Source organism: Festucalex cinctus, chromosome 5, assembly GCF_051991245.1.
Source record: "Festucalex cinctus isolate MCC-2025b chromosome 5, RoL_Fcin_1.0, whole genome shotgun sequence".
Lineage (NCBI taxonomy): Eukaryota > Metazoa > Chordata > Actinopteri > Syngnathiformes > Syngnathidae > Festucalex > Festucalex cinctus.
In genome coordinates this window covers 10874850-10902608 of record NC_135415.1, presented here as the reverse complement: position 1 = coordinate 10902608, position 27759 = coordinate 10874850, and the positions used below count along the sequence as shown (strand labels likewise).

Sequence of the window (27759 nt, the reverse complement as noted above, 5' to 3'; positions counted from 1 at the left end):
GCATGTGCATTTATTTCTTTATTTTTAAATTTTCTTATAGCATCTTGATTTTGGTTAACATAAGAGCTTTATACTTCTGTAGCACATGGAGAAGTGTTTTTTTTTTTTTTTGGGGGGGGGGTAAACAGGTTAAATCAATGCCTCATCATGACCACCCACCTTTCTACAAGTGCCGACTCGTGAGTAACAGCAGCAGGGTGCGCGTGTACCCCCAGCTCCCCTCACCGACGGTCCCAGGGGCGTCCTCGCCGACCATCTCCCTGCGCCGCTCGTCCAGCTGGTCCCCGATCTGCCGCAGACGCGCCGCAAGCACCTGAAACCCGCAACCGGGCGGTCGCGGTGTGCGCGCGTGCACGACCTTGATTGGCGGCGGCGTGGGCGACCAGCGGCACATGCTTCCTATTTTGATGCTCTGGGTTGGGTGGGTGAGTGTGGGAACCCCCCCACTCTTGTATTCAAAGTCCATTTTGTGTGTGCCGCCCATTCGTGGATTATTCATGAGGTGTCGGTCACGTGATGTGGGACTGATGCCATGAACTGCCCCCTCGAAACTGTTGTGTCTATTGATTTTGGCTTTTTAACCTTTGAAATGAGTGTTCATATACATTACACAATATATATTTAACCTAGGCTAGGTTAAATAGAAAATGTTTAACTTGCAGTTTTTCCATTATTCCATAGTTACTTTTTTTTTTTAAATTAAAACTATTTTACACAATGGCCTAGCTCAATTCTACTATCCAATCAGTATCCAATCTAACAATGAACGGTTGTGAATTTATTAGGGAAGCCCAGACTTCCAGTCGTTTTAAAATATTAAAATATATTTAAAAAAATAAAAAAACATTATTGAGCACTTTTGGGTGTCAGTAATTCCTTTCTTCTATATTCATTTTGCTTAATTATTGATCGTAATTTTAACTATTTTACGGTTAAAGAGATCGTTCGGCTTTTTAGACATGAATCTCTATTTCATCCTCACCTCCAGTGTGTGCGATCAGCACTGACTTACCCCTGACAGAGTTCTGTGACACGAGTTCTGGTCCGGTGTTGGACGAGAGGAAAATAGTGTCAAAAAAGTCATGTCAAAAAAGCCGAACTTTCCCTTTAACTACGGTGGCCGAGGAAGCTTGTAACGCAGCAACTAACTATTTATATTTTTCACTTTCTAGACCGTTACGTTTATTTTATTTTATTTTATTATTTATTTTTTATTTTTTATTTTATTTTATTATATTTTATTATTATTTTTTAAATAAATAAAATAAAATACCTGAAAGTTTCATTTGCGATGACGACGACCTGCGTACCTCTGCCGGAACTAATGTTTCCTGTAGCCGTGTCCCTCGTCGGACTACTTTCTACTAGGACCCGTGGTTTGTTTTGGCCCCAACACTTCCCTAACTGGATATTTTTTCCCGTCGTTTTCGGCGCTTTACCACAAAATGTTGCTTTCGTATTCATGAACATTTTGCACGAGATGGCCATGGACGAGCTTTCCGCGTTCAGGGAACGTTGGAAACGTGAGTTGTGGAGTCCAAAGGAGGAGCGGCGTCTCGTCCCTTCTCCGTCCCCCACTTGCGGGAGTCATGCCCGGGACGAAAACGACGACGCGGGTCGAGGTCAAAAAAGTGAACTAAAACCACCAGGGAGGAATGATGACGTGTGGGAGCCCGGCTACGTGTCCATCGCCAGGGGCTTGCTCGGCGGCAGGACAAGCCCTCTCCTGGACAGACTGGCGGAGGAGAGGATCAAGAGAAAGAAGAAGTACCAGGATGAGACCGCCGCCGCCTGCAGGGAGTCCTTGAAGCATCCTCAGAAAAAAATCAAGGAAGATGAGCGGCTTGTGGATCAGCTCATTCTGGACCTGGTAAATAATAATAATCATAATAATGATGCCGCTGTCCTGACTATTTTCGATGTCTCCCTCCTCTAACACAGCTGACTCAAATGGTCAGCCTGACAACGATCCCGAGCACTGAATCAGGTGTGTTGGTGGAGGGAGACGTTGCAAACGAGCAGGACTGTGGCTCTCCAGGACCAGGGTTCCCTACCCCTGATTTAGACACTAGATAACTCAGTGTCTTCTCCCCCCTCCCCAATACAGAACGAGGCCAACGACATCCCTTTCTTTGACGTGGACTTGCCGTACGAGTTAGCCTTGAAGATATTCCAATATCTCAACCGTACAGAGCTCGGCAGGTGTGCACAGGTGAGTGACTCGATCCATCAAATTAGTTTTGTGGCAGAATAAATTTTACTCGGTCTAATCATTTTAAAATGTAAAATAACTCAGTTTTTTGTACATTAAGGATATGACTTAGAGGCTGAATATGTTTTACAAAAAAATGTGTGTGTGTGTGTGGAGGGGGGGTGTGGGTGTGTGTGTCGGGGTGTGTGTATATATATATAATTTATTTTAGCATTTTACTTTTTTTAGGTTTGTATTGGGGGTGTTTGAATGTCATTCTCGTGTTACGCTGTCATGTGTTAAAGTGTAAAAAAAAGAAAAAAAGAATAAAAAACAAGTAGCAAGGAGGAACTCATATTAGTTTTAGTTTTAAAAAAAAAATGTGTATGACTTGCGCACAATATTTGAAAAACAGCATGGAAGCAATGTCATCTGAGGGTGCTTTTCTATTGGCTGCTGCTCAATGACGTCATTTCTGCGTGACAGATTATCAATCGTCCTTATTCCGGTTCAAGTCTAAATAAATCGACTTAAAAATGGCAATTAAAATCGTCCCGAAAGGCTCATGCATTCAATTCATTACCAAAGACAAACACGAAGGACATTTTTGCAATCATTATAGTTAGTTTTAGTTAGTTTTGTAAACATAAAATGTAGTTTGTTTGTTTTCGTTTTTTTAAAAAGCATTTTTGTTTTTATTTTATTTCGTTAGCGAAATTGTTTCTTGAATTTTAGTTTTAGTTTTTTCCTTAGTTTTAGTTAACTAAAATAGCCTTGGTCGCCGTCCGTTTTTTTTCCTGCTGTCAGGTGAGCAGGGCGTGGCGAGCCCTGGCCGAGGATGGCGTGCTGTGGTTCCGGCTGTGCGCGGCGGAGGGTCACGGTCGCGGCGGCGCCCTGGTGTCCGACTCGCCCTGCTGGAAGGCGACGCTGCGAGACCGCCGCAACGCCGCCGCCAACGTGCGCGCCAACTGGAAGGTGAGCCTGCTTGCATTTGGCGAACACAGACGACAGTGTTGTCTTTTTTTCTTTTTCTTCATTGAAAAGCTTTTGTTGTTGTTTTTGTGGTGATTTGTTCACTATTTTTCTGTGCGTGCAGAATCGTGTTGGCTGCATCAGTCAGCTGCAGTTTGAGCTGGGAAAGGTGCTGTGTGACGTCGACTCCTGTGACGACTACGCCCTGGCAGGGTGAGCATCGCAAATTGTTTTGGAATCGACAGAAAAGAGGGATGCTTGCACAAAAATATATTACGAATAGGGGTGGGAACCTCTGTGTGCCTCACAGTATGATACAATATGCGATACAAGGCTCACGATAATGATTATCTGACGATATGACGATACCGCGATTATTATTAGTTAGGTAACAATCCACGATAATCGATGATAAAACTACTCAAGATATAAACTGATGTTTTTTCAATGAGAAATAGTTGCTTTTTTTGTATCATCACTAAAACACAATATTAAAACTTGTCTTCTTCACAGTGAGTACTTTAGTATATATTTTTTTAAACAACTAGACTAAGTGCAATTTCTGGAGAAATTGCATGGGAATCCTGAAAGCTGAATGCTAATAGCTGAATGCTAGGATTTCAATACATGTGGAATGCTTATGAAGTAAATTGAGAGATAAATTATGAAATTATGACCTCCTGGTTACTGGACAATGCACTTTACCAACTGTGCCACCAAGCAGTATCAGACACCTGGTAATGATGATAAGTAATATGTATAGGAGTGGGTGTGGAAAGTGATACTTAGAAAAAGTTCAATGTCTGTCCTGTTGGAAATTAATGGGGAAAGTTGATATCAAATGTTAAATTGGGCAAATACTGTGAGTAATGTGGAATCAGACGATATATACCCCGGGAGGTGGAAATTTTTCAATCTAGTTGAACTTTGAACAATGTAATGTAAATAAATAAATGTAATAAATAAAAATTCAAGTGCATTTAGTCAGTCACAATGACAAAAATACAATTAATAAAAACATTTATAAAGTTATTTGTTTTCTTGAAAAGATATGACCGTCTGCCCCACAAAATATTGCCATTTCCTCAAAATTGTCTGACATTCTTTCAAATATTTATTTTATGCAGAAACTTTTTTACGTCCCTAATTATTATCGGCCAATTTGTCTTTTTATCTGGTTTGTCTGTATGACGTCAAAATGGTCGATAATTGCTAGTCATGATCATCCACCGATATTATCGTGCATCCCTACTTTTCATTTGGTTTTACAAGTTGAGTTGAAGTAAGGTTATTTTGTCCAAGAAGCTCGCGTGATGACGTGACGTGACGTCCCGCCCGCCAGGTACTCGTCGGGGGACGTCCGGCTGTGGAACACGTCGCACTGGGACCTGCCGTCGTGCCACCTCAAGTCCAACCAGCTGTCGGCCCTCTCCGAGCCCAGGCCGGCCGTCGCTCTCGTGCGGGTCGCCGGCCACGTGGCGGCGGCTGCCTACCGCGACGGTACGCCAAGCGAGACGCAGCTTCCTCCGCCGGCCAGAAAGAATCAGATGATTACAGCTTTTGTTCTCGTAATCAGCCAATAGGATTCAAGACAATATTTTTGACAATTATTTGTGTTTCTATTTATTTTTTTATTTAAAACTTTAAGGAAAGAATAAGGCCATGAGCAGAAGACTTTGAATTAAAAAAAATAGTAAAAAAAATTACAATAAAGTACTATTAAAGTCATAAAATAAAAAATAACAAAGTAATAAAAATAATATATATATATACACATATATATATATATATATATATATATATATATATATATATATATACTTTTATCCGCAACATAAAATGAAATCAATTTAACTTAATACATTACATTTTTTCATTTAATACATTACATTGTAATACATTACAAAAAATAATTTTAAAAAATTACAATAAAGTACTATTAAAGTCATAAAATAAAAAAATAACAAAGTAATAAAAATAACATATACTTTTATCCGCAACATAAAATGAAATCAATTTAACTTAATACATTACATTTTTTCCAACAAATAGAAGGCTGAACGAGCCTTTTTTTTTTTTGTCTCGGCTTGTGTTGCAGGTTGCGTGGACGTGTGGAGCACGCGGACGGGCGGCGAGCCCATTTACCACCAGCAGGCGGTGGCGGACAGCCACCGAGCCTTGGACCTCAGCTCGGACGGCTCCGTCCTGGCCTCCGCCGTCCACTCGGACATCCGACTGGACGGTGCCGACGAGCGCGGAGCGTGGAGGAGGCTTGCCCTGACTCGCCTTCCTCAACCCGTCCGTCAATTTAAGAAACATTTCAGATGTTTGACATTTTATTTGATTTTTTTTTTAGGTTTTCTGTTTGCTGTCTCTCAGGTTGACCATTTGGTGTTGGTGCCCGGCAGCAGGGGACGGCAGCGGCGACGCGCGCTCACGGCGGCGGCAGCCGGGGAGTCGGTCTACCTGCTGGACGAAGAGGAAGAGACCACGACGCTGCACTCGGTCTACGGACACCCCGTCACCTGCCTGGAGGCCTCCGAGCGTCACGTTGTGTTCGGGGTGAAGCGCGGCGGCTGGGCCGTGCACGACGCCGGCAACAAGGTGAGCCAAATGGGCGGGGCTTGTGAATGAAGCACCCCTAAAAATGGGCTAAATACGCGTCTAGCTTGTTAAAAAGAGCTGACAGTAAAAAAATAAATAAATATATATATATATATATATATATATAAATGTGGCTATCTACAGTTTTCTACTCCAGCCGCTTAATTTGGATTTCAATCCAAGTTGCATGTATTATTGAGGAATGCTGAATGTCCCGTTGCAGATCCACGTGTACAGCTTGGAGACAGGCAAGGCGGTGGCGTGTGTCGGCGACTCGCCGGGCGACTTCACCTGCATTCACCTCGGCGGCAGCAACGCGCCGCACATGATGGTGTGCGGGAACAAAGACAGGAGGTGCGCGCATGAAAAACACTGAAACACGCACGGCAACAAAAACAGATCAACACGATCCGAAGACCACAACAACATACACACATAAGTACTCATAACAAAAAAACACATGAAAGCACAAAAAATATGAGATATTACATGGGGTGTTTTATTTCGTGGAGCCGATCAATGACGTCATTGATCTATTTTACAAATGAAGGCATTACAGCCGATCATCGATTTTGTATAAAATGCTAAATATGGTCCATTCCCGATTTAGCTAATCGGATTGGCGCAACATCTACTTTCAACTTTAACTTGTGTAAAGCTACATAACGTAAATGCTAGTTTTATTAGCCCACATATCCCGTTTTTCATTATGTGTTAGCATTAAGCTAGCAGAATTCCATCAGGCAGTTAGGTGGTTTGGTTGAAGAATCGTTCACAATCTACTGCTCATAACTCGGCAGAAAATTGTCTCCATTCTCTCGTTGTTATTCATTTATTTATTTATTTATAAAAAAAAAAACTTGTATACACACTTCAAAATGTTTGCTTTGTTTTTGTTTTGTTACCTTATTCTTTACTGCACAACCGATATTTATGTTTATGTACAGCACTTTGTATACAGCAACTTCTGTTCTTAAAGCGCTTTATAAATAAAGTTGAGTTGAGAGTTGTTGTTTTGAAAAGTTGTCTTCACTTGGCGACGAATGCGGTGCAGCATCTCCTTTGTAACTTTTTTTGTCTTTGCTTCTCTTGACAAGTTGGATTTGTGTCAAGATGTCACTGGACCGCAGATCAACGGCGGTCATTGTTTTGCCTCGATGCAAATTTACCAGCGTTGGAACGTGACGCCTACGCAGGCCGTAGCCGCATTCCGTTAGCTCGCATTCCTAGCTTGAATGTTCGGACCTCCGCCAAGGCCGAGCACTCGCATAAAGCTCCTTGAGTGGAGGAATTCATACATTTGTTTTTCCCAATAACAGTCTTCTCTTTGTTCGTTTTTGCATTTTTTTTCTAGTGCGGGATTGTCTTTTCTTATAAAACAGTCAAATGTTATGCCTGCATTTCATATCTTGAGTAACGGAAACATTCAGATGCAAATGCATATATATATATTTTTTTTAGCTTATTGGTATGGAGAACCAAAACTGCCAAAATTCAAAGTAAATAAATGCCTAAATAAAAGACTAAATAAATAAATGACTAAATACATAAATTACTAAATAAATAATTAAATGACTAAAAGTGAAAATAAAAATGGATATAAAAATATAATTCGAAAATTATATCAAAAATTAAATATAAATGGAAATAAAGAGTAAAATATAAATAAATAAATAATTTTTTTAAATTTAATTTTTGAACGATATTTTTTATATTTGTTTTTATTTTCACTTTTAGTCATTTATTTATTTGAATTAGATTTCCACGTGGCAGTACAGCCCAAAACTGCCAAAATTCAAAATAAATAATTGACTAAATAAATAATGGTTAAATAAATAAATAAATAAATGGAAAAGTGAAAAGAAAAATGGATATAAAAAAATATAATTAAAAAATAAAATACAAATGTATTTATTTATATGTTTTTTTGCTCTTTTTATTTCTATTTATGTTTATTTTTTGGATATAATTTTTTAAATTATATATATATTTTTTATATCCATTTTTATTTTGACTTTTAGTCATTTATTTATTTGTTTAGTTTTTTATTTATTTTGAATTTTGGCAGTTTTGTCCCTCCTTTATTGGAATCGTCTTATTTTATTATTTATTATCTATGTATTTATTTATTCACTCACCCACTTCTTATTAATTTACTGATGTAAACTTTATTTGTATTAAAATATGTATTTGTATACTGACTTTAAATATTTGCTTTGTTCTTGTTTTTCTTATCTTATTCTTTACTGCATGACCGATTTTCTGTTTCATGTACACCCCTTTGCAAACAGAAATGTTGTTTTAAAGTGCTTTATAAAGAAAGTTGACTTGAGTTGGTCCAAAAGAGTCGGTACCATTTCCAACCTGATATATTATTGTTTTGTTGTCAGGGTGCGCGTGTTGGACCTGCGCTCGGGCTCGTGCGTGTCGTCCTTGTACGCGCACCAGCTGGGCGTGACGGCGGTGCGCGCCGACGACTGGAAGGTGGTGAGCGGCGGCGGCGAGGGCCTGGTGTGCGTGTGGGAGATGAGGATGGGGAGCAAGCTGTGGGAGATGCACAACAGGTGTGGGACCGCCGAACCTCCGCCGTCACGCCGGCTCGACATTGACGCGGCCGTTTTGATGTGCGTGCGTGCAGGCATCCGGTGAGACACGTGCGTTTCGACAGCCGCACGCTGCTGACGGCCAACATCCCCGACGACAAGACGCCGCGCGGGGCGTGCATCACCGACGACGACCTCACGGCTCACCGCAGGTACGAGCGTGCCGGCGGCACGTTTTTAACGTCCTGATTTGTTTGGAAGACCAAAACTGCCAACATTAAAAATAAATAAATGATGAAAAGTGAAAATAAAAATGGATATAAAAATATCATTCAAAAATGTAATACAAAGAATAAATGGAAATGAAAACAAAATATATATGCGTAAATATATATACACCTAAATAGTAAAAATAAATACAAATAAATAAATAAATATATATATATATATATATATATATATATATATATATATATATATATTACATCCATTTTTATATTCAATTTTAGTAATTTATTTATTTTTAAAATTGGCAGTTTTGGTCCTCCATAGATGGTGCATGATTTTGATTGCAATGTTTTTTTTTTTTACTTCTGTATTTTACCACAAAGCGTATTTTTGGGGTACCATTTTTTCTTTTTACAAATATTTCGTTTCTCTGTTATTATATAGCTCTATTTTTTTCTTTATTACTTGTATATATTTTGGGATAATTTTGTTTATTTTTTTTTGTATCTTTTCTCACATATTTGTGTATATTTTTAATCTGATATTTTGTTTGTATTTTTGTCTAATCATTACATTTTTTTTAATTATTCCCATTTAATTCACTTTTTTAATTTTTTTTTTTAATCGTTTGTTATTTCACTGTTATTTTTTTAGGTCTATGTATATTTTAGTCTATTTTGGCCACTTTTTACTATTTTTTTTATATGATTTTAAAAGCAAATTTGTGTTTTCTAATATTTTTTTATTTTATTTATTAGATTACTCTTTTCTATAATTTATTTGGCATTTTCTTCCTTTTTTCTTTCTTACAATATTTTATATATATTATAAATTTTATATTTCTCTTATTTTGTGAATGCAAACATTGGCAGAGAATTATGGAAATCAAGTGTTGAATTTTGTTTCGAGATTGTGGTAAGAAATCATGAAGTTGATCAGTGTCCTTGACATTTCTGACATTTTTTAAGTAGCCCTCAAAATGGACTCATGAGGTCGTTGTCGTTGGTTTTCCTAACTCTGAATTTGTGTGATTGCCGCCCATCCAGACACCGAGGAGTCGTCTGCCACTACGACTTCTCGGGCGGCAGCGGCAGTGACGCCAGTGACGGCGGCGTACTTCCCATCTGCAGGTCCGACTACGACCAATCTCACGGCTACAACTACAACATCGCGCTGGCCACGCCTTACGACCGCCTCAGGTGACCACGCATACTATCGGGCGTGGCCATTGTTTGAGAAGAGGCTCTCGCACATGACAATAATGTCCAACAGAAGAGCATATATCACCGCAGATTTTGTTATTTATTAAATACTTGGTTTTGTCTGTCTGCATTTTATTTATTTGTATTCAAAAGAGCAGAGCAACCAGAAAACAGCGTTGATTTAAAAAAAAAAAAGGGCATAGCTAAAAATGCGGTTTCATAGTTTAGTTTTTTTGTTAAATAAATAAATGCTGAACCACACAATTTTGAATGAAAAGTTCAAACATGTTTTTATTGAGTTTGTTGTATTGTACTGGCTGTAGATTTTTTTAAGAACATTGAACACCAAAAACGTTTTTTTTTAAAATTTCAATGGACAGTGCAACCTTCTAAGGGCAGCCCTGCCTGGTCAATGGGTTGTGGAATCAATGGGTTGTAGATATTTAATTTTTAAGAACTTTGACGCCCAAAAACGTTTAATAATGATTAGTAAAATCACAATGTATGCCGCCATAAACGTTAAATGACATACGTTTTTTTTTTCCGTTTTGTTTTTTTAATCAATGGGCAGTGCAGCGCTGCCTGGTCAATGGGTTGTGTAATCAAAACCAGCCACTAACTATGGCCAGCAGATGGCAGCATTGTATCTCTTTTCAATGAGCTGCCGTGGTATGGAATTACATTGAAAACAAAAACATGAAGGAATTTGTTGAAATGGAATGTTTTCAAGGATGATGTGAATGATCATGTAAGATCTAATATTTGTATCAGTAAAAAGCATTTCTAAAACTTTCTGTCATCATTTGTCTAACTTGACAACATATATTGAAAGTTTGCTGACGTCAGCATCTCCCGTGACGCTTTTCAACAAATTTGGAGCACGAACGGGTACAATTTAAAAAAAATAAATAAAAATTATGTGCAACAAAAATTTAATACAAAATATGACATGACCCCCCCCCCCCCCCCACACACACACACACACACACAAAAGTGCAATTTTTGCCAGTATTTTCTCTCTTTTGTAAATTTAAAAACATAAAAACGGACCAAGTATAATGAATGAGTCAAATGTCCTGCCTGTGTTTCATATCTTTATTGTTCTAAGCCATCAGGGACCAATATAAAAGGTATTCATTTATTTTTTTCAATGAATCATATCAATGGTGAATCGCAATTTTCTTCTATCAAATATCGGCTGTGCGTCCAGTGATTTTGGTACACAACTGTTTGCCATTGCGACAATTTGGAGTTCTCCGCCATGAGTGAAGCAAATCTGCATATGCGCATCCATAATGAGATGTTAATGAGGCGGTCAAGAGGTGGCTCTTCCGCAGCGCACGGTGCTGGTGTCCATGTCCAAAAAGCGGATGTGCATCCGGGACTCCATCTCCAAACCCTTCAGAATCTGTCAACACAAAAGCAATACATCAATAATACAGTAAGAAAGAAAAAAAAACAAGCATGTGTGAGCCGTCTGAATATTACACTACAGCCTGCCCGACTAATCGTTTCATATTAGCCATTCGGCAAAAAAGTTAGCTAAATTTAGCTACTTTTTTTTCGCATTAACACATTACAGCGTAGGACATTCAAATAAACATTGAAATACATATTTGTCGGCTTGCTGCTGATTTTTCTCTCAATCACAAAGTTAACCTTCCTCTTATAAGTTGTGGGTCAAAATGACCCACTTACAAGTTAAAGAACAACTCATAATTGTTTTCCGCTATGAAACTTGGCAGCAAGAGATGGTAAGAAATTGTTCATTTTGTGCATATTTGCATTGAAAACTGTTAATGAGCTGTAACAATGTTTGTCAGAATGTTTTTGGAACACTGAGCATAGCCCGGGTCAAACTGACCCATTAAGTACAAGTACAAACTAGAATTATTTTTATTTATTTTTTGCTATGACAATTCCCATTAATTGAAATTGTTTTCTTTGACATATTTTCAGTTAAAATGTTATAAATGTTTATCTGAATGTTTTTGGAACATTAAACATCTGGGTCAAACTGACCCATTTTATCCTCTGAATGTGGGTGTGTGTGCATGTTTTGTCTTGTGTGTCAAGGTGACAGTGGAAAGCCGACAATTAACAGAGATTGATTGTCACTGCTTGTATGTTGTTCATTGAAAACGTTTCTAAATCAACATGGTAAAAAAATAAATAAAATAAAAAAACTGACCCATTTTAAAGTTGGACAAGTACAAATTTGAATTTTTTTTTACTATGAAAATGATCATTGATTGAAATAGTTTTCTTTGACATATTTTCAATTAAAATGTTACAAATGTTTATCTGAATGTTTTTGGAACGTTAAACGGCCGGGTCAAACTGACCCATCTTAAAGTTCGCCAAGTACAAACTAGAATTTTTTTTTTGCTCTGAAAAGTCTAATGGATTGAAATTGTTTTCTTGGGCATATTTTCAATTAAAATGTTACAAATGTTTATCTGAATGTTTTTGGAACATTAAACAGCCGGGTCAAAGTGACCCATCTTAAAGTTGGACAAGTAGAAATTAGAATTTTTTTTTTTTTATGTGAAAATTCTAATTGATTGAAATTCGTTTCCCTGACATTTTCAATTAAAATGTTACAAATGTTTATCTGAATGTTTTTGGAATATTAAACAGCCGGGTCAAATTGACCCATTTGAAAGTTGGAGAATTACAAATGTGTAGGTTTTTTATTTTTTATTTTTTTTTATTTTTTAATGAAACGTATTTAAAATACTAAGTGTGACATATTTTCCGTTGAAATGGTTATCGGATTGCTTTTGGAACATTAAACATGGAAATGGGTCAAATTGACCCATTCCAAAGTTGAACAACTACAAATGGTAGAATTTCAGGATGAAACATTTGCTACAAAAGTGGTTAAGAGTTGATGTTTCTCAGGACGTTTTTTTTTTGTCATTAAACATATCCCGGGTCAAATTGACCCGGGAACCTCTTTATTGTTCCTGTGGAAACAACCTAACAAAATACTAAAGGATCAAGTAATGTCACACTGTCAAACATTCGGCCTGCAAGTCATTGTTGTTGTTGGATTGTTGTCAGGTGTCCTTAATTGACGTAATCTACTACTGGGTGTGGGCGGGGTTACACACCGGTGTTCATTCAAATAAATGGCTGTGCACTCAGTCACTATGTGAGTTGCATGCAGGCCGAACGCAAACTGCTGCTGTCCATTGTGTTTTCCTCCGTCTGCCGGCATTTCCAAGTCCTGAGGCATGGCTGCGCCAACAGGTTATGGGCCCAGTAGTAGATACGGGAAAGATTTTGGAAGCCGATGGAATCGTTTATGTTTTGACGGAGATGAAAAGAATTATGAACTGTGGGAAACAAAGTTCCTGGCACATTTGCGTCTGCTCGATCTCAAGAACACGATCTTGAGTGAACCTCCCGATGCAGACATGGATGATGCAGATGAAGACACCAGTAAAAATGAAGAGGCGTACGCAGTTCTAATTCAGCTGTTGGACGACAAAAGTTTGTCACTTGTGATGAGGGACGCCGCGGATGATGGCAGGAAAGCGCTGCAGATCCTGCGCGACCATTACGCAGGTAAAGGAAAGCCGCGCGTAATTAGTTTGTACACTGAACTGACATCTCTTCAAAAAGGTGTGAACGAAAGTGTCACGGACTACATTATTCGCACAGAGACTGCCATTACAGCGTTGCGTAACGCAGGAGAGACACTGAGTGACAGCTTGCTGACCGCAATGGTTTTAAAGGGCCTGCCTGACACGTTTAAACCGTTCTCTGTTCATGTTACGCAGAGTGACGAAAAGATAACCTTCGCCGAATTTAAAACAAAATTGAGAAGCTATGAAAGCACCGAGAAGTTTGGAGCTTCGAGCTCAGGCGAGGATAGCGTGATGAAGGTTAAAGGAAGAGACAATTGGGCCGCAAAGATCACCTGCTTTAAATGTGGACAAAAAGGCCACAAAGCCGCGGAGTGCGCATCGACTGGAGAGCGTAGAGAGAAAAGACAATGGTGCAGTCTCTGCAAGAATGCTACGCATAAGGACGCACAATGTCGGCGGAGAAAGCGGGATGAAGCGAAGCAAGCGGTGGACGAGGAGGACCACACGTTCGCATTTAAGGTGCACGAGCCTGTCAGCACAGTGAATGCGAAGGGCCTCATGGTCGACTCAGGAGCGACGAAGCACATCATCACCGACATCGAAAAATTTGAGGAGTTTGATCCAAGCTTCAAACCTCAGCGCCACATTCTTGAGTTGGCTGACGGAGCGCGGACAAGCGGGATTGCGCTGAAGAAAGGTACGGCCAAAGTGCGCATAAGGAACAGCGAAGGCCGCGATGTCAACGTGAACTTGATGGAGGCGCTCTACGTCCCGTCATTTTCCCAAGACGTTTTTTCGGTCACAGCGGCAACGGGGCAGGGAGCCACAGTCATCTTTAAGGAGGGACAAAATAGACTCATCCATAAAGATGGTATGATTTTTGACATAAATACAAAAGACAGACTATATTATTTGAGTACCATTCAAAATGATATTGATGAGTGCAATGTGTGTTATGATGTCCAGACATGGCATGAAATATTGGGTCACTGTAATTATGATGACGTGTTAAAGCTGGAAAGTGTCACAAAAGGTATGAAAATTGAAGGGAAAAGTCAGAAATGTAATTTGAAATGTGAAGTGTGCATCAAAGGTAAATTTGCACAGAGCAGAAACACAGCCTCTGATGAAAAAGCTAAAAACATTTTGGAACTTGTTCATGCAGACTTGGCTGGACCTATAGAACCAGCTGGAAAAGATGGTTTTCGATTTGCTTTAGCATTTACAGATGACTACTCAGGAGCTATGTTCACTTATTTCCTCAAAACCAAGAGTGACACAGTTAAAGCTACGGAAAAATTTATAGCAGATGTTGCTCCTTATGGGAAAATAAAATGTATGAGATCAGATAATGGAACCGAATTTACATCTTCTTTGTTTCAGTCTCTGCTCAGTCGAAACGCTATCAAACATGAAACCTCAGCTCCTTACTCACCCCATCAGAATGGGACTGCAGAAAGAGCATGGAGGACTCTGTTTGAAATGGCAAGATGTATGTTAATTGAGAGCGGACTACCAAAAGAGTTGTGGACATATGCAGTACAAACTGCAGCTATAATTAGAAATCGATGCTTGAATAGACGTCTTCAACAAACCCCATATTTCATATTAACTGGGAAGAAACCCGATTTGTCCAAAATGAGAGCATTTGGTACAGAGTGTTTTGCCTACAAATATGATAAGAAAAAGTTAGACACGCGCTGTGAAAAGGGAATATTTGTTGGCTATGATAAAAACAGTCCTGCATTTTTAATCTATTATCCAAATACGGGTAAAGTAATGAAAAACAGGCTAGTGAAGTTTGTCACAAAGAATACAAATGAATGTGATACTCAGACAGATGATTTGCACGACTATTTCCAACACAAAATGAGAGCTGACCTTCAGCAACCGAAACTTGATTTGTCCAATGTAATTCCACAAAAAGTAAAAAGCGAGTTGTGTGAGTCCAATAGTGATCTAAAAAGTGATGAGGGGAAACCAAAGTCCTCGCTATCCAAAGAGAGAAAGAAGACCCCCGCAGTATTATACTGATTATGAATACGAAGTAAAAACTGAAGATGAAGGGTCAATAGATGTTGATTATTGTTATCGTGTAACTTGTGATGTTCCATTGACAGTACAGGAGGCTTTGAGCTCTTCAAAATCAGAGCAGTGGGTTAAAGCCATGAAAGAAGAAATTGATTCTTTAACAGAAAATGACACCTTTACATTAACATCTTTACCTGAAGGTAAACATGCAGTGGGGGGAAGATGGGTTTTTGCCATTAAAGATAACCCAGTTGAGACCATTTACAAGGCTAGATATGTGGCAAAAGGTTATAGTCAAGTGGCTGGTATTGATTATAATGAAACGTTCTCACCTACTCCTGATATGACCTCAGTCCGTGTGCTAATGCAACTTGCAGCTCAGTACGACTTAGAGCTCCATCAGATGGATGTTAAAACTGCATATTTGCATGCCCCTATAGATTGTGAAATTTATATGGAGCAGCCTGAAGGGTTTGAGGTGAAGTCGAAAACAGGAAAGAAATTGGTGTGTAGACTCAATAAGTCACTGTATGGTCTGAAACAGTCAGGACGGAATTGGAATAAAATGCTTCATGACTGTCTAATTGAAAATGACTTTGTTCAAAATACAGCAGACTATTGTGTTTACAGTAAAGAATCGGACAATGAAAAGATCATCCTGATTATTTGGGTTGATGACATTATCCTTGCAGCGAGTGATTGTCAAATACTTCAAAGTGTGAAGGAAATGTTGAGAAAAAAAATTCAAAATTAAAGATCTTGGGAAGTTGACACATTTCCTTGGCATAGATTTTACCCAGAAACAGGGGCAAGTAAAAATGGATCAGAAGAGATTCATAACCAAGATTTTGGAAAGATTTGACATGACTCACTGCAAAGCAAGATTAACACCATGTGAAATGAAAATGAAATTTGATAATGAGGGTGAACTTGCTGATTCAAAGAAATATCGTGAATTAATTGGCAGTTTAATCTATGTAATGACTTCTACTCGACCAGATTTGAGTTTCATCGTGAGTAAATTGTCACAATATCTTTCTGAACCAAAACAACAACATTGGGTAGCAGCTAAACATGTGTTAAGGTATTTAAAAGGCACAGTGGAAAAGGAATTGTGTTACAGGAAACATGTCAATCTTAAACTTGTGGCCTATGCTGATGCAGACTGGGCAGCTGATCAAAATGATAGGCGGAGTATGACTGGTTACTGTTTTAGCTTGTCTGAGAGTGGAGCTATTATTTCCTGGAAGTCTAAGAAACAACCCACTGTAGCTTTATCCACATGTGAAGCTGAATATATTGCTTTGTCAGTTACTACACAAGAAAGTCTTTACCTTGTACATTTACTTGCAGGAATGGACAATGGATTTGTGTATACACCTGTCACGATTTTTGAAGACAATCAAGGTGCTATTGCTCTTTCAAAGAACCCAGTATGTCGTCAACGGTGCAAGCACATTGACATTAAATATCATTTTGTCAGAGCTATACTTGGTGATGGGAAAATAATAATTTGTTACTGTCCTACAGATGGAATGGTGGCAGATATTTTTACTAAACCTGTTACTAAAGTGAGAATGGATGCATTTGTAATTTTTCTATTTGGTATTTAAATGTTTGTATAGATAGAAAACTGAATTGTGTGTTTAAGGATATGATGCACTGTTTTGTAATTATGTCAATTTAAGAACAAGTGGGGGTGTTGGATTGTTGTCAGGTGTCCTTAATTGACGTAATCTACTACTGGGTGTGGGCGGGGTTACACACCGGTGTTCATTCAAATAAATGGCTGTGCACTCAGTCACTATGTGAGTTGCATGCAGGCCGAACGCAAACTGCTGCTGTCCATTGTGTTTTCCTCCGTCTGCCGGCATTTCCAAGTCCTGAGGCATGGCTGCGCCAACAGTTGTCATGGACCAGAAAAGACATTATATTATTCATCGATTATTTTTTGAAAGTAATCGGTTGTCGGAATTGTATTCTGCCTAATATGGAAAAGCGGCCGGGCTAATGCAAACCTGTTGAAAATGCTCAAAGGTAATCCCCTCGTAGAAGTCATCTGGTGCCTGAAAGGTGAAAAAAGAAATATGTGATGGCTATTGGAGTGTTGCGGGTTCCGTGTTGACGTGTTGTTGGCGTGTTGCTTGCGCTGACGAGCGTGCGCTTACCATGTGCGGCGCGTTGGTGCTGGCCACTTCCAACATGGCCGCGTCGGCGATAACTTTGGCCGCCTGCTGCCCGATGGCGCCGCTTTTCGACAGCAGCTCCTCCACCACCAGCAAGGGGGGTGAAAAAAAAATAAAAAAATTAATAATTCCATTTTGTGTTCACGTCCATCTTGGAAAATGTCAATCATTCAAATTTATTTTATTTAAATGACGAAATAAATGACTTCATCGAATACCCAGTGATTATTCATGTTTTTATTTTGTAAGTTTGACACATTTTATTTTATCCAAACGCGATTACTTTCAACACAAGCTCGTTTAATTTCATATTTTATGCATATGAAGTAATTTAATGAAAAAATGTATTTATTTTTTCCACATAATCGCCTAAGTTATTTTTTCAGAATTTTCAGGAAACACAAAAAAATGAACTGTTTGCATCACAAAAAATATTTTTTGCAAAAAAAATGCCTTATTTTAATTGTAATTATGTTAAAGAGGGTGACAAAATAATAATTTTATATATATATGTGTGTGTGTGTGTGTGTATTACAATTAAACAAGAACATTTCCTTCTTGCAAAATGAAACATTAAAATTGTACGACTGAACTTTTTTTGTTTTTTGAAGGTGACGGTTGCACAAGTTTTTTTCTTTCTTTTTTTTTAAATATTTGATTTCAGGTTTATAACTTGCACTAATATCTGTACATTTATGAAAGTGCATGTTCAGTTTATTTTCCATTATTCGTTATTTTTCTTTTCTTCATTTCTTCCTCTTTTTTGCAATTTTACCGATATATTCTTAAATATAACTTATTGTACATTATTATGAGATAAATTAGTGTGGGCAGGACTAGATAAGTACTTCTTCCTACTCCCTTTGAAGATGTAAATTATGACGTTACTAATAATTATTTTCCTTTTTAACTTTTATTTTCTTTCTTTCACTTTTATTTCATATTTTGTATTGCATTTATATGCTCAATAAACCAAACAATTTCTGAATAATTTGATTGTAATTATTTGTTTGTCTTTTTTTTTTTTTCTAAATTTGTATACTGTTGATTTTCTCCATTATTTGATAATTGAATGTTATTTTTGCATTAGTTTTATTATTGTATTTTAAAAACGCTGATCGACACATGATTGATTTCAATGTAATCGGCAATCAAATCACTTGAAGCGATTGTGTGATGTGAAGGTGAGACAAAAAGTTTTGGGACAAGCAAAAAGAAAGGTGCGACTTTTTTTTTTTTTTTTTTACCTTCCTGTACTCGTCCAGCGTGATGATCCCGTCGCTGTCCGTGTCGTGCATGTTGAACAAAACTGCAAATGCAAAAAAACGGCGTCATCATCATCGTTAAACAGAGTCAACAATCTCATTTTGTCAAGAAATACTAGTCGGTTCTCCTTTTTGAATGACTTGTGACTGATCTCGTTCAGTGGTTCTTTAACCATTTACTGAACACAACCCGTTTTCTACACATAATCAAAACCTTCTTTACTGAAACATAAATATGACTTTTTTTTTCTCTCTCAAATTGAAGACATAAGGTTTCACGGTGAACCAAATGAACGGCGGCCCACAAGGGCAGCAGATCCACTGAAAACAGCAGAAGCCCCAGAATTGAACCCTGCGGAACACCATACCTCTGTTATACATGTCAATTCATAGAGCAAACATATTCAATTAACAGTTTTTTTTTTTTTTTTTTTTTGCTTGACATACTGAGAATGAGAAAGCAATCGCACAGCGTACCATCACATCAGTCACAAGTCGACTACTGAGCGCAGAATATCATCACGAAATATCACCGAACCCTCCAGACTGACCCAGGTTAATAATTAACGAACCACTGATATTAATTAAATGAAAGCTATAGACGAACAAACAGTTGAAATTATAGTATGGAAAAAAAAACATGGCGTTTAAATAACATTTTGGGAAATTAAGTGAAAATTGAAAAAGGTAATAATGATCTTTAATAAATAATACATACTCATAAACTTATATGTACACATAATACACAATAAATTGAATAAAAACGAATTTTAAAAATGTAAAAAATGAAAGTTGCTTCATGTTAAAGATGATATAGCTCTTAATATGAAAAGAAGAAATGCACTGAGCTGTCACCACCGTCTTACAAATGCAATTATGCCATCTAGTGGCAGAAAATTGACCTTGACACAAATCAATATCACACTCGTTTTTTGTTTTTTTGTTTTTTTTACAGTACAGTACATCTTTTTAATTTTAACTTAATTTTATGAATTATTATGAAATTGTTGTATCAATGACCAATTAAGCAGCCATGTTTCTATTAGTTTAACACTTTCCCCCCACTTTTATATTAACAAGAGTATGAAAACTTAGTGGGAAAGAAATACCATTTTCTTGACCACTTATTCCTTACAAGGGTCGCAGGGGGTGCTGGAGCCTATCCCAGCTGACTTCGGGCAGTAGGCGGGGGACACCCTCAACTGGTTGCCAGCCAATCCAGGTATTGTACATTTAGAACAGATGTAAAATTTGTGATTAATCGTGAGTTAACTATTGAAGTCATGCAATTAAATCACGGTTGAAAATTCGAATCGCCTAAAATTAATATGAAAATGAAGGTCAATGTGACGATTTTTCAAGTGTCGACAATACGGTTCATCGGTGCGGGCAATTTCGGTCGAACGCTTTTCCCGGCTTGAGACGGACGGCAAACGGCTTTGCCGTCGCCGCGGCAACGGCGGCCGCGCCGAGACTCACAGCGTAGCTTCTGCTCCCTGGCGGCCCGCCGCTCCTCCTCGCCACTTTTGTGCGCCGGCGGCCGGAAGTGACTCATGACCATCAGGAACTGCTCCAAGTCGATCTCGTCACACGAGCCCACCTGCTCCTGACGCTGGTTCCTGCAGGGCAACAAAATGCAAATGCCTTCTGAGTCCAATTGTTTGTTTTCTCACAAAATAAGCTAAAATATTTCCTCTACGAAAAAAAAAATCTTTTAAGCTTGAAATTGCACAGTTTTACGATTTTTGCAGGTGAGAGGGGGTGCGCCACCTGTCAGGATTTTTTTTTTTTTAACCTTCGCAAAGGAAATTGGCTAAAAAAATCTACGAAAAATGGAGAAAGTAACTCAAAACTCTACAATTTGACCTTTTTTCCCCATTCTGAAGGTGAGAGGGGGTGCGCAAAATATATCTAATTTTAGTTTTGCTCTATTAGTGATTTCTTTTCACAAAATACAACTAAACAAAAAAAAAAAAAATTATCTTTTCAACTCAAAATTGTACAATTGTTCCATTTTGCAGGTTGGGGGGTGGGAGTGCTGCAGCAACAGTGTTGGAATCCCCCCCATTTAAAAATGTTTGTCAACCTCTCAAACACACAAATTCAATACATTAAATATGAAGAATCCATCTGTAAAAAAATATTAACTTTAAATTATAGAATTGTACTTAATTCTTTTTGAAGATGAGAGGGGGTGCACCAAATGTCAGGATGTTTTTTCTCATTTAAATGGGATTTTTTTTTTTTTTTTTTTTTTACCTTCACAGAGGAAATTGGTTGAACAAATCTACAAAAATTGAAAAAGTAACTCAAAACTGTACAATTTGACCTTTTTTTTTTCCCATTGTGAAGGTGAAGGTGCGCGAACTATATCAGGTTTTAGTTCTGATCTATTTGTGATTTCTTTTTCACAAAATAAAACTAAACAAAATGAAAAATTACCTTTTCAACTCAAAATTATACAATTGTACCATTTTTGCACACACACAAATTCAATACATTAAATATGACGAATCCCTCTATAAAAATAACATTAACTTTATAAAAATCGACTTGTTTCTTTTTGAAGGTGAGAGGAATTTTTTTTGTTTTATTTCTGTACTTGTGCCCCCCCCCCAAAAAAAAACAAACAAAAAAAAAAAACATAATATCCAATATCAAAATTTCCAAAAATCTAAGTTTTCCCATGGAAATATTTTATAATATATTAGAGAATGTTTAAAAATGAACAACTTAATGATTGTACTTAGTTAGAGGAGGTGTGCCTTGTGTATGTTGTGTATATTTTAATGTAATCCAATGTACAAATAAAGCTGCTTTATTTGACTGTTGTCAGATTTTTTTTAATCTAATTGTAATCCCCCCCCACAAAATGAGTATTTAAAATGAATATAAAGCTTTCCTCTACCTAAATAAACATTTATATTGAGAACAATCCAATTTTAGTATTTTTGCATCTGAAAGGGGGGGGGGGGGGGGGGGGTGCACCAACACTGTGAACATTCTATTCCGCTCCATGTGAAAGTTGCCACTCTAAAAATGAACGCTCGGGGCCAAACTATTTTGATGGCCGTTTTATGGTTCGCCTTTTGAAAGGAATGCGAGTTTGAAGGCCGTGTTGTGCCGAACTCAACTACACTAAAATAAGATAAGTTAAGAAACAGCCAAGTTAAGAAAGCGGAATATAAAATGCGAGTTGAGCCTCCCATGTTTATTTGGACTTTTTTGATGCTTTATTTTGATTTTAGTAGAAATATGTGCAAAGCAAAAGAGATGAAACGTTAAATACGAAGAACAACATATAGTCATGGGAAAATTGGGGAAAAAAACATACTGTATTTACATATATTAGGGCTGCACAATATATGAAAAAATATCAATATTGCAATATTGGCCCATGCAATATGCATATCGTAAAGACATGCAATAAAGTTTCATATGGAATTTTATGCTTTTATCTGAATTTGGCCAGTCAGACTAACTAAAATGTGCACCACCATCCAATATAGTTGAACATTATCGAGAGGTCATTACAATTAATTAACAAAGATTATGTTGAAAAATTATTCTTTCATTAGATAATAAAAATGTCATTTCTTTAGATACATGTTAAATATTACAATAATATCTATCGCTATATTCAGCAACTATATCACATATCGCATGATTTTCCAATATCGTGCACCACTAATATATATATATATATTATATATATATATATATATATATATATATATATATATATATATATATATATATATTAAAAACTTAAAAAAAATGCACAAAATATTCAAATAGTCTATTTGACCTTTATTTTTACATTTAAATTTAAAATATGTTAATTATGTGTTTTTCATTTTAGTCATATGACTATTATTATCATGTTGGGCCATGCTCACTTATTTTTAAAAATAGGACTATGATCACGTCTTAACTTAAAAATGTGATAAAAGATAAACAAAAAAAAGAGACATCACAATTATGAGAAATAATAAAAAGAATTGATAAAAAATAAGAAATAACCAAATATCTGATCATGAAAAACAATATAAAAATACATCAATAATCGTAATGATGACAATGCTTACTGCTGCAATATTTGCTGACCTTTTATCAAAGAAAGCATCGATGATTTGCTTCTTGATGGGATTGTTGGCCAGTGCTGGAATTGCGTCCAGATTTGCTCTGCTGCAGTGCGACAACACGCACACGCGCACCCATACACACACACACAGGTCACTGTTATTTTTGATGTGACATTTTTCCACATTTCCAACTCAAAGTCGAGCAAATTCAAGAAGCCTTGGCGGAGGTCTGCAGTGAACTGAGTGGGAGTCGAGTCTTTGGAATTTATTGACTTTTTTTTTTTTATGGCACGGCGTTTATTGACTTGCAAAGAGCAAGAGGTTTGCATTGCGACATTCACAAGAAAGTTTCTTCCTGCTTTGCAAACAGATGATACGGAAAATCGGATGCATTGAAATTTTACAATTTGGTATCCCAAGAAAAGAAAAAAAAGAATGAAATCAACTTTTCTTTTTTTAAATTGCGTTTGGGGAAAGGCGTGCACGGCAAATGAGCTGAGCTTTTGCGTCAGGTTGCACACCGCATTTTGAACAACTCTGCAGACGTTTTTCTGCTTGAAAAATCGGAAAAAGCATTAAGTTAATTCTTCGACGGTTGCTGCTATGACGTTCAAATGTGGATGTTATTTTTCAATTGCACGACATCGACGACAGAAAAAGTCAATAACAAAATGCACAAAAAAATAATAATAATTCATGAATTGTTGCTTGTTTACTTCCAAAGAATACAATTTATTTCCAAACTGTGCAACATTAAACACATGAAAAGCCAAAGGGGGAAAAAAATGTTTACGTACAGTTAATCCGTTGCACAGTACTTACAAAGTACAAACTGCTGAACTGATTCTAGTGTGACATCATACACGATATTTGAATTTGGAGGTTTTTAACAACTTTGTTTTCCATGAAGAAAATTGTGGTTGACCTCTGACCTGTGCAACTTAGAAGACACAAACCACCAAAGAAAGAAGAAAAAAACAACAACAAAATGCACGGTAACGAGTTAACTCATTGACTCCCAGCCATTTTCACTGGAGAAACCCCCTTCTGACAGATTTTGCAAGGTCCACAGAATATTGTGTTCTATTGCTATAAAAACATGGAACCTTCCAAAAGAAAGATGAGAGTCTTTTCTTTCATCAGGAAAAAAAAGTATGTTTCTATCTGTTTCCGTTTTGCAGAAATTAGAATTAGAATATAACGAAGTTTCATCAATATTCACATTGCTGGTGAAAACACTGGCAAACAGCTTGTTGCAACATGGCCCTGGTTTATATCTTATACTCTGCTGCTACCTTCTGGCCATGTTTTTAATAACTACCATTGCTTTAAGACGCCTCTTCATGTCAGAAGCTGCATCAAAGCCTTCTGTATGCTCTTGCATTAAAAAAATAAATAAACCAAAAACAACAACAACAACAAACAAAAAAAACGTGTAATCACGCTTCTGGGAGTGAATGACAAAGTATTAAAAACGTTTTTACACGTTTTTGGGCTTGAATTAGTTACTGACTTGACCTAAAATTGAGGTTGAGTTGTACAACAAGGACCCACAAAGCCAAAAAAGAAAAAAAAAAAAAAGTAACATTTTTGATGCTATTTGCTCACCCACAATGCATCATTCCGCCAAGCTGCTGCTGAGCTAGCGATACATTTTCATTTTCTTACATTTTCAAAATAAGATTCTTCATGGTTGACCTTTTACCTTATCGTCTCCTTGTTTCCGCTCAGTTGTCGGAATCTTTTGTGGAGATTTTTGATCTGCTCTGTGGAAACTTTGACACACGCACAAGTGGGTCACAAAAAGAGAAATGTCAATTAAAAAAGAAAAAAAAAGACAGAGAGATAAGTCCAATCAATAAGGAAGTGACACACAGAAAAAGTTCAAAGTCTGTCAAACTGCCCAAACATTCACCGGACACAACATTAGATACACCTGCTGCACCATCAATAATCATTCTATAGAAATATCTAAATAAAAGATTACACAATAAATTTTATCTCGATGTAAAAAAAATAAAATAAAATACATGTAGCACAATACCAATTATACGTTTTCTTATTATTTTCTTTATATTTAATTAAGAATATTTAAATATTTGCATACTTAATTAAGTTGAACTATTTTGATGAAAACAGAATCTTGTGTATTTATTAAAATGTGCACTTTACCAATAAAGTAACCAAACCATTAAATGTTGATTTCCTTCCTCGCCCTCCCCCCAAAAAAACATACTTTTAAAAGGGTTAATCTAGAAAACATGCATCTTAAAGTTTTCAGTGTAAATATACTTCAAATGAAAACATTACTGTAAGTTAGCAATTTTAATTAACTGTAAAATAAACACGATTAGGGTTTCAATAAAAAATCAAATATGGGTATGATACTGAAATAAATGCATGATGCATGTCTATTTGAAGTTAAAAACAATTAGGAGACTTTTTTTTTTTTTAATTCTGCAAAATCAATACGAAATAACTATTGAAAACAAATACATATTAACTTCGCCATCAAATCACTGCAATGAATGCAATTGAATATACCGTCAAGTAATGAACGAAAATCCAAATTGAGATGATGAATCACATGAAACGTTTATGTCTCTTTTTACTTCCGAGTTGCTTTCAATAAATCATATCCGTGTCCAATATTGGTGCACATGCAGCAGTTACGCGTGTGTACCTAATTGAGTGTCCAGCAGTGAGTAATTTTGCTGTCGAAGGAGTGGGAAAGAATTGATCAGCCACATGCATGAAGTTTTTGTTTTTCTTCCCAACTCGGGTGTCGCCTTACATCCACTCTTGTGTGCCAACTCCTCATAGTGCCGCTGCTGCTGGTTGGGACGCGCCTGCCAGGATCCCATGATGCACGAGTGCGAGCGCCCGCCGAGCGTGACGACCCTTAACCCTCCCCTCGCCAAGTCCCTCCCTTCCCTCCTTCAGGGTCCTAAGTCCACCTCGCTGTAGTCTTGCTTTGATGAGATTATTATGGCAAGCGCTCAACGGACGTGCTCTGCGCTCGTACACCGGAGACTTGTTGCTAGTGGCATGAGTTCGATTCCGGAGGCCAGTTACACACTAGTTGACTTTTATACTAAGTTACAGGACTGGTCTAGCACAAATAGCACTGGTCTAGCCCTGGCATTTGGACTTAGGCCCACTGGTCCAGCCCGATTTTACTCTCACTCTACCACTGACGTTTATTGGCTCAGTTTGCGCTCTATATTGTAAATGGGCGAATGGGCTGCTCCTTCTAAATTGCGGGCCGGTCTCTCGGGGTAAAAGGGAGGAAAAACAATAATAGAATAGTGCCACATCGGCCCCAAAGGACAGTGGCCCACCGAGCATCTGCCCTACATGCCAGATGGCCAGTCCAGCACTGGTAAGCTCAAACACAAGAATGGAGACAAATACTTTAAGATTTGGCCTAAAAATATATTGAGGTGTAATAGTGACTCTTTTACACTGTCATTGCTCACAAAATATTGCGTAGTTTACATTATATTTGCCTTATGATAAATACATTTGATAATCCAGACTGCTTGTGTTACAAGCAATAACTAGCAAGCTTTTTGTTTTCTCATGTCGACTGTCATGGTGCTATATATATATATATATATATATATATATATATATATATATATATATATAAAATAGTTATTTATTTATTTATTTATTTATGTATTTCTAAGACTCATTTCAAGTATTGGCTTGACAACAAAGTCCACAAGGATTTGTAACTTCCTTGCTCTCTCACATCGCACTATGTGATTGTTTGATTTACATTTTAAAAAGTGTACGATTTCTATTAATATATAAATTCATTTTTCAGTGAATAAATAAAAACAACACAGTCAACACAAATGTAATTCCCTCACTGGAGGAAAAAAAACGTCTGTTGGATTTGCTAAAAAAAAAAAAAACAAACAAACATGGACATTGCTCACACACATTAAAAGAAATACAGAAAACGTCATTTTACACCAATCCACATTCTGTAGTTGATTTTCTAGACATCTGCAACACTTGAAGTTGACTTAATGCGCAACACTTCTGCACTATTTTGCATTTCAAACATGTATGACGTGAGTAAAATATGTTTTATCGTATGTGTCAGAATGAAACGAATGCACTGAAACTGAACCGAAGCTTCTGTAATTAATTATAACGACACCACTTAAAAAATATATATCGCCTAAAAAAAAAAAAATTTGCTCAAAAATGCTTTGACGCTTTTCTTCCAGCCTTTCTCGTTTTCCTCTTGAAACATTTCCAATATCGCCACAAGGTGGCAGTCGTGTATGGCGACTCTTCCCTGATCAACTTTGGTCTCGCTTTTTTTTTTGCATTCACAATTTCAACATTCAAGAAATCTCAAACGTCATTGTGAGATATCTGTAATTCCAATTATGACTAGGCAAAATGATCGTCATTTCGACCGTGACAAATGACGTCACTTTTGCAATTCATGTGGATGGGATTCGTCATTAACAGGGGGTTGGCCAAGATGGCGACGTGATGAGACGTAGTTTGTTGAGCTCTTAGCACAAAAGTTGACTGCATTAATTCTCTGAGTAAAACTGGCTTAAATACCCAAATATTCTGGACCTCACCGTGACTACAATTGGAACCGTGAGCCATTGAAGATGCCGAAATCAGGAAGAAGAAGTGAAAGGAGCGTGGAACGTGAAAGTCAAGCTAATGCTAATGCTAATGACCACGACTACATCAGAGGGATGGAATGCGAGGCACAGCTGTCGAATGATGACTTCCCACCGCTTCTCAATACTCCAAGTAAGCCTCCACTTACCAAGAAATCTACTTGATCCTTTTCTCACTGTACAGAAAGTGCTTTT

At 37.3% G+C, this 27759-nt stretch overlaps 3 protein-coding genes across 6 annotated transcripts; 2 read left to right on the top strand and 1 right to left on the bottom strand.

Moving 5' to 3' along the window:
- The first annotated feature begins 1309 nt into the window (after window positions 1-1309).
- Window positions 1310-10529, top strand: fbxw8 (F-box and WD repeat domain containing 8). 2 transcript variants are annotated; one of them, XM_077522457.1, is made up of 11 exons: window positions 1457-1870; window positions 2108-2212; window positions 2999-3166; window positions 3288-3376; window positions 4506-4663; window positions 5262-5461; window positions 5543-5767; window positions 5991-6121; window positions 8158-8331; window positions 8406-8522; window positions 9585-10529. In XM_077522457.1, exons 1-11 carry the CDS (start codon window positions 1463-1465, stop codon window positions 9739-9741), a joined length of 1932 nt encoding a protein of 643 aa, XP_077378583.1. In that variant the 5' UTR covers window positions 1457-1462; the 3' UTR covers window positions 9742-10529. The 2 variants fall into 2 exon arrangements, with proteins under 2 accessions (XP_077378582.1, XP_077378583.1); XM_077522456.1 differs by having other exon boundaries at window positions 1310-1870; window positions 5262-5767.
- Window positions 10530-10839: 310 nt separating this feature from the next.
- On the bottom strand, window positions 10840-25811 carry tesca (tescalcin a). 3 transcript variants are annotated; one of them, XM_077522455.1, is made up of 8 exons: window positions 25698-25811; window positions 24609-24678; window positions 22926-23006; window positions 20298-20437; window positions 18801-18862; window positions 17536-17634; window positions 17386-17433; window positions 10840-11148 (listed from the first exon to the last, which is right to left on the bottom strand). In XM_077522455.1, exons 1-8 carry the CDS (start codon window positions 25765-25767, stop codon window positions 11056-11058), a joined length of 663 nt encoding a protein of 220 aa, XP_077378581.1. In that variant the 5' UTR covers window positions 25768-25811; the 3' UTR covers window positions 10840-11055. The 3 variants fall into 3 exon arrangements, with proteins under 3 accessions (XP_077378581.1, XP_077378579.1, XP_077378580.1); XM_077522453.1 differs by having other exon boundaries at window positions 17536-17644; window positions 18802-18862; XM_077522454.1 differs by lacking the exon at window positions 25698-25811 and adding an exon at window positions 25587-25688 and having other exon boundaries at window positions 17536-17644; window positions 18802-18862.
- Window positions 12944-17202, top strand: LOC144019414 (uncharacterized). The gene is made up of 2 exons (XM_077522452.1): window positions 12944-14207; window positions 16721-17202. The coding sequence occupies exons 1-2, from the start codon at window positions 12980-12982 to the stop codon at window positions 16978-16980; spliced, it is 1488 nt and encodes a 495-aa protein (XP_077378578.1). The 5' UTR covers window positions 12944-12979; the 3' UTR covers window positions 16981-17202.
- Window positions 25812-27759: the final 1948 nt, after the last annotated feature.

Coding starts and splice junctions, on each gene's coding strand:
- fbxw8 (XM_077522456.1), top strand. CDS start 1,325: ATGTTTCCTGTAGCCGTGTCCCTCGTCGGACTACTTTCTACTAGGACC. Junction 3,377..4,505: donor GACGACTACGCCCTGGCAGG/GTGAGCATCGCA, acceptor CCCGCCCGCCAG/GTACTCGTCGGGGGACGTCC. Junction 4,664..5,261: donor GGCGGCTGCCTACCGCGACG/GTACGCCAAGCG, acceptor CTTGTGTTGCAG/GTTGCGTGGACGTGTGGAGC.
- tesca (XM_077522453.1), bottom strand. CDS start 25,767: ATGGGATCCTGGCAGGCGCGTCCCAACCAGCAGCAGCGGCACTATGAG. Junction 23,007..24,608: donor GGAAACAAGGAGACGATAAG/GTAAAAGGTCAA, acceptor GTCGCACTGCAG/CAGAGCAAATCTGGACGCAA. Junction 20,438..22,925: donor GATGCTTTCTTTGATAAAAG/GTCAGCAAATAT, acceptor GTTGCCCTGCAG/GAACCAGCGTCAGGAGCAGG.
- LOC144019414 (XM_077522452.1), top strand. CDS start 12,980: ATGGCTGCGCCAACAGGTTATGGGCCCAGTAGTAGATACGGGAAAGAT. Junction 14,208..16,720: donor TAGACTCATCCATAAAGATG/GTATGATTTTTG, acceptor ATTTACTTGCAG/GAATGGACAATGGATTTGTG.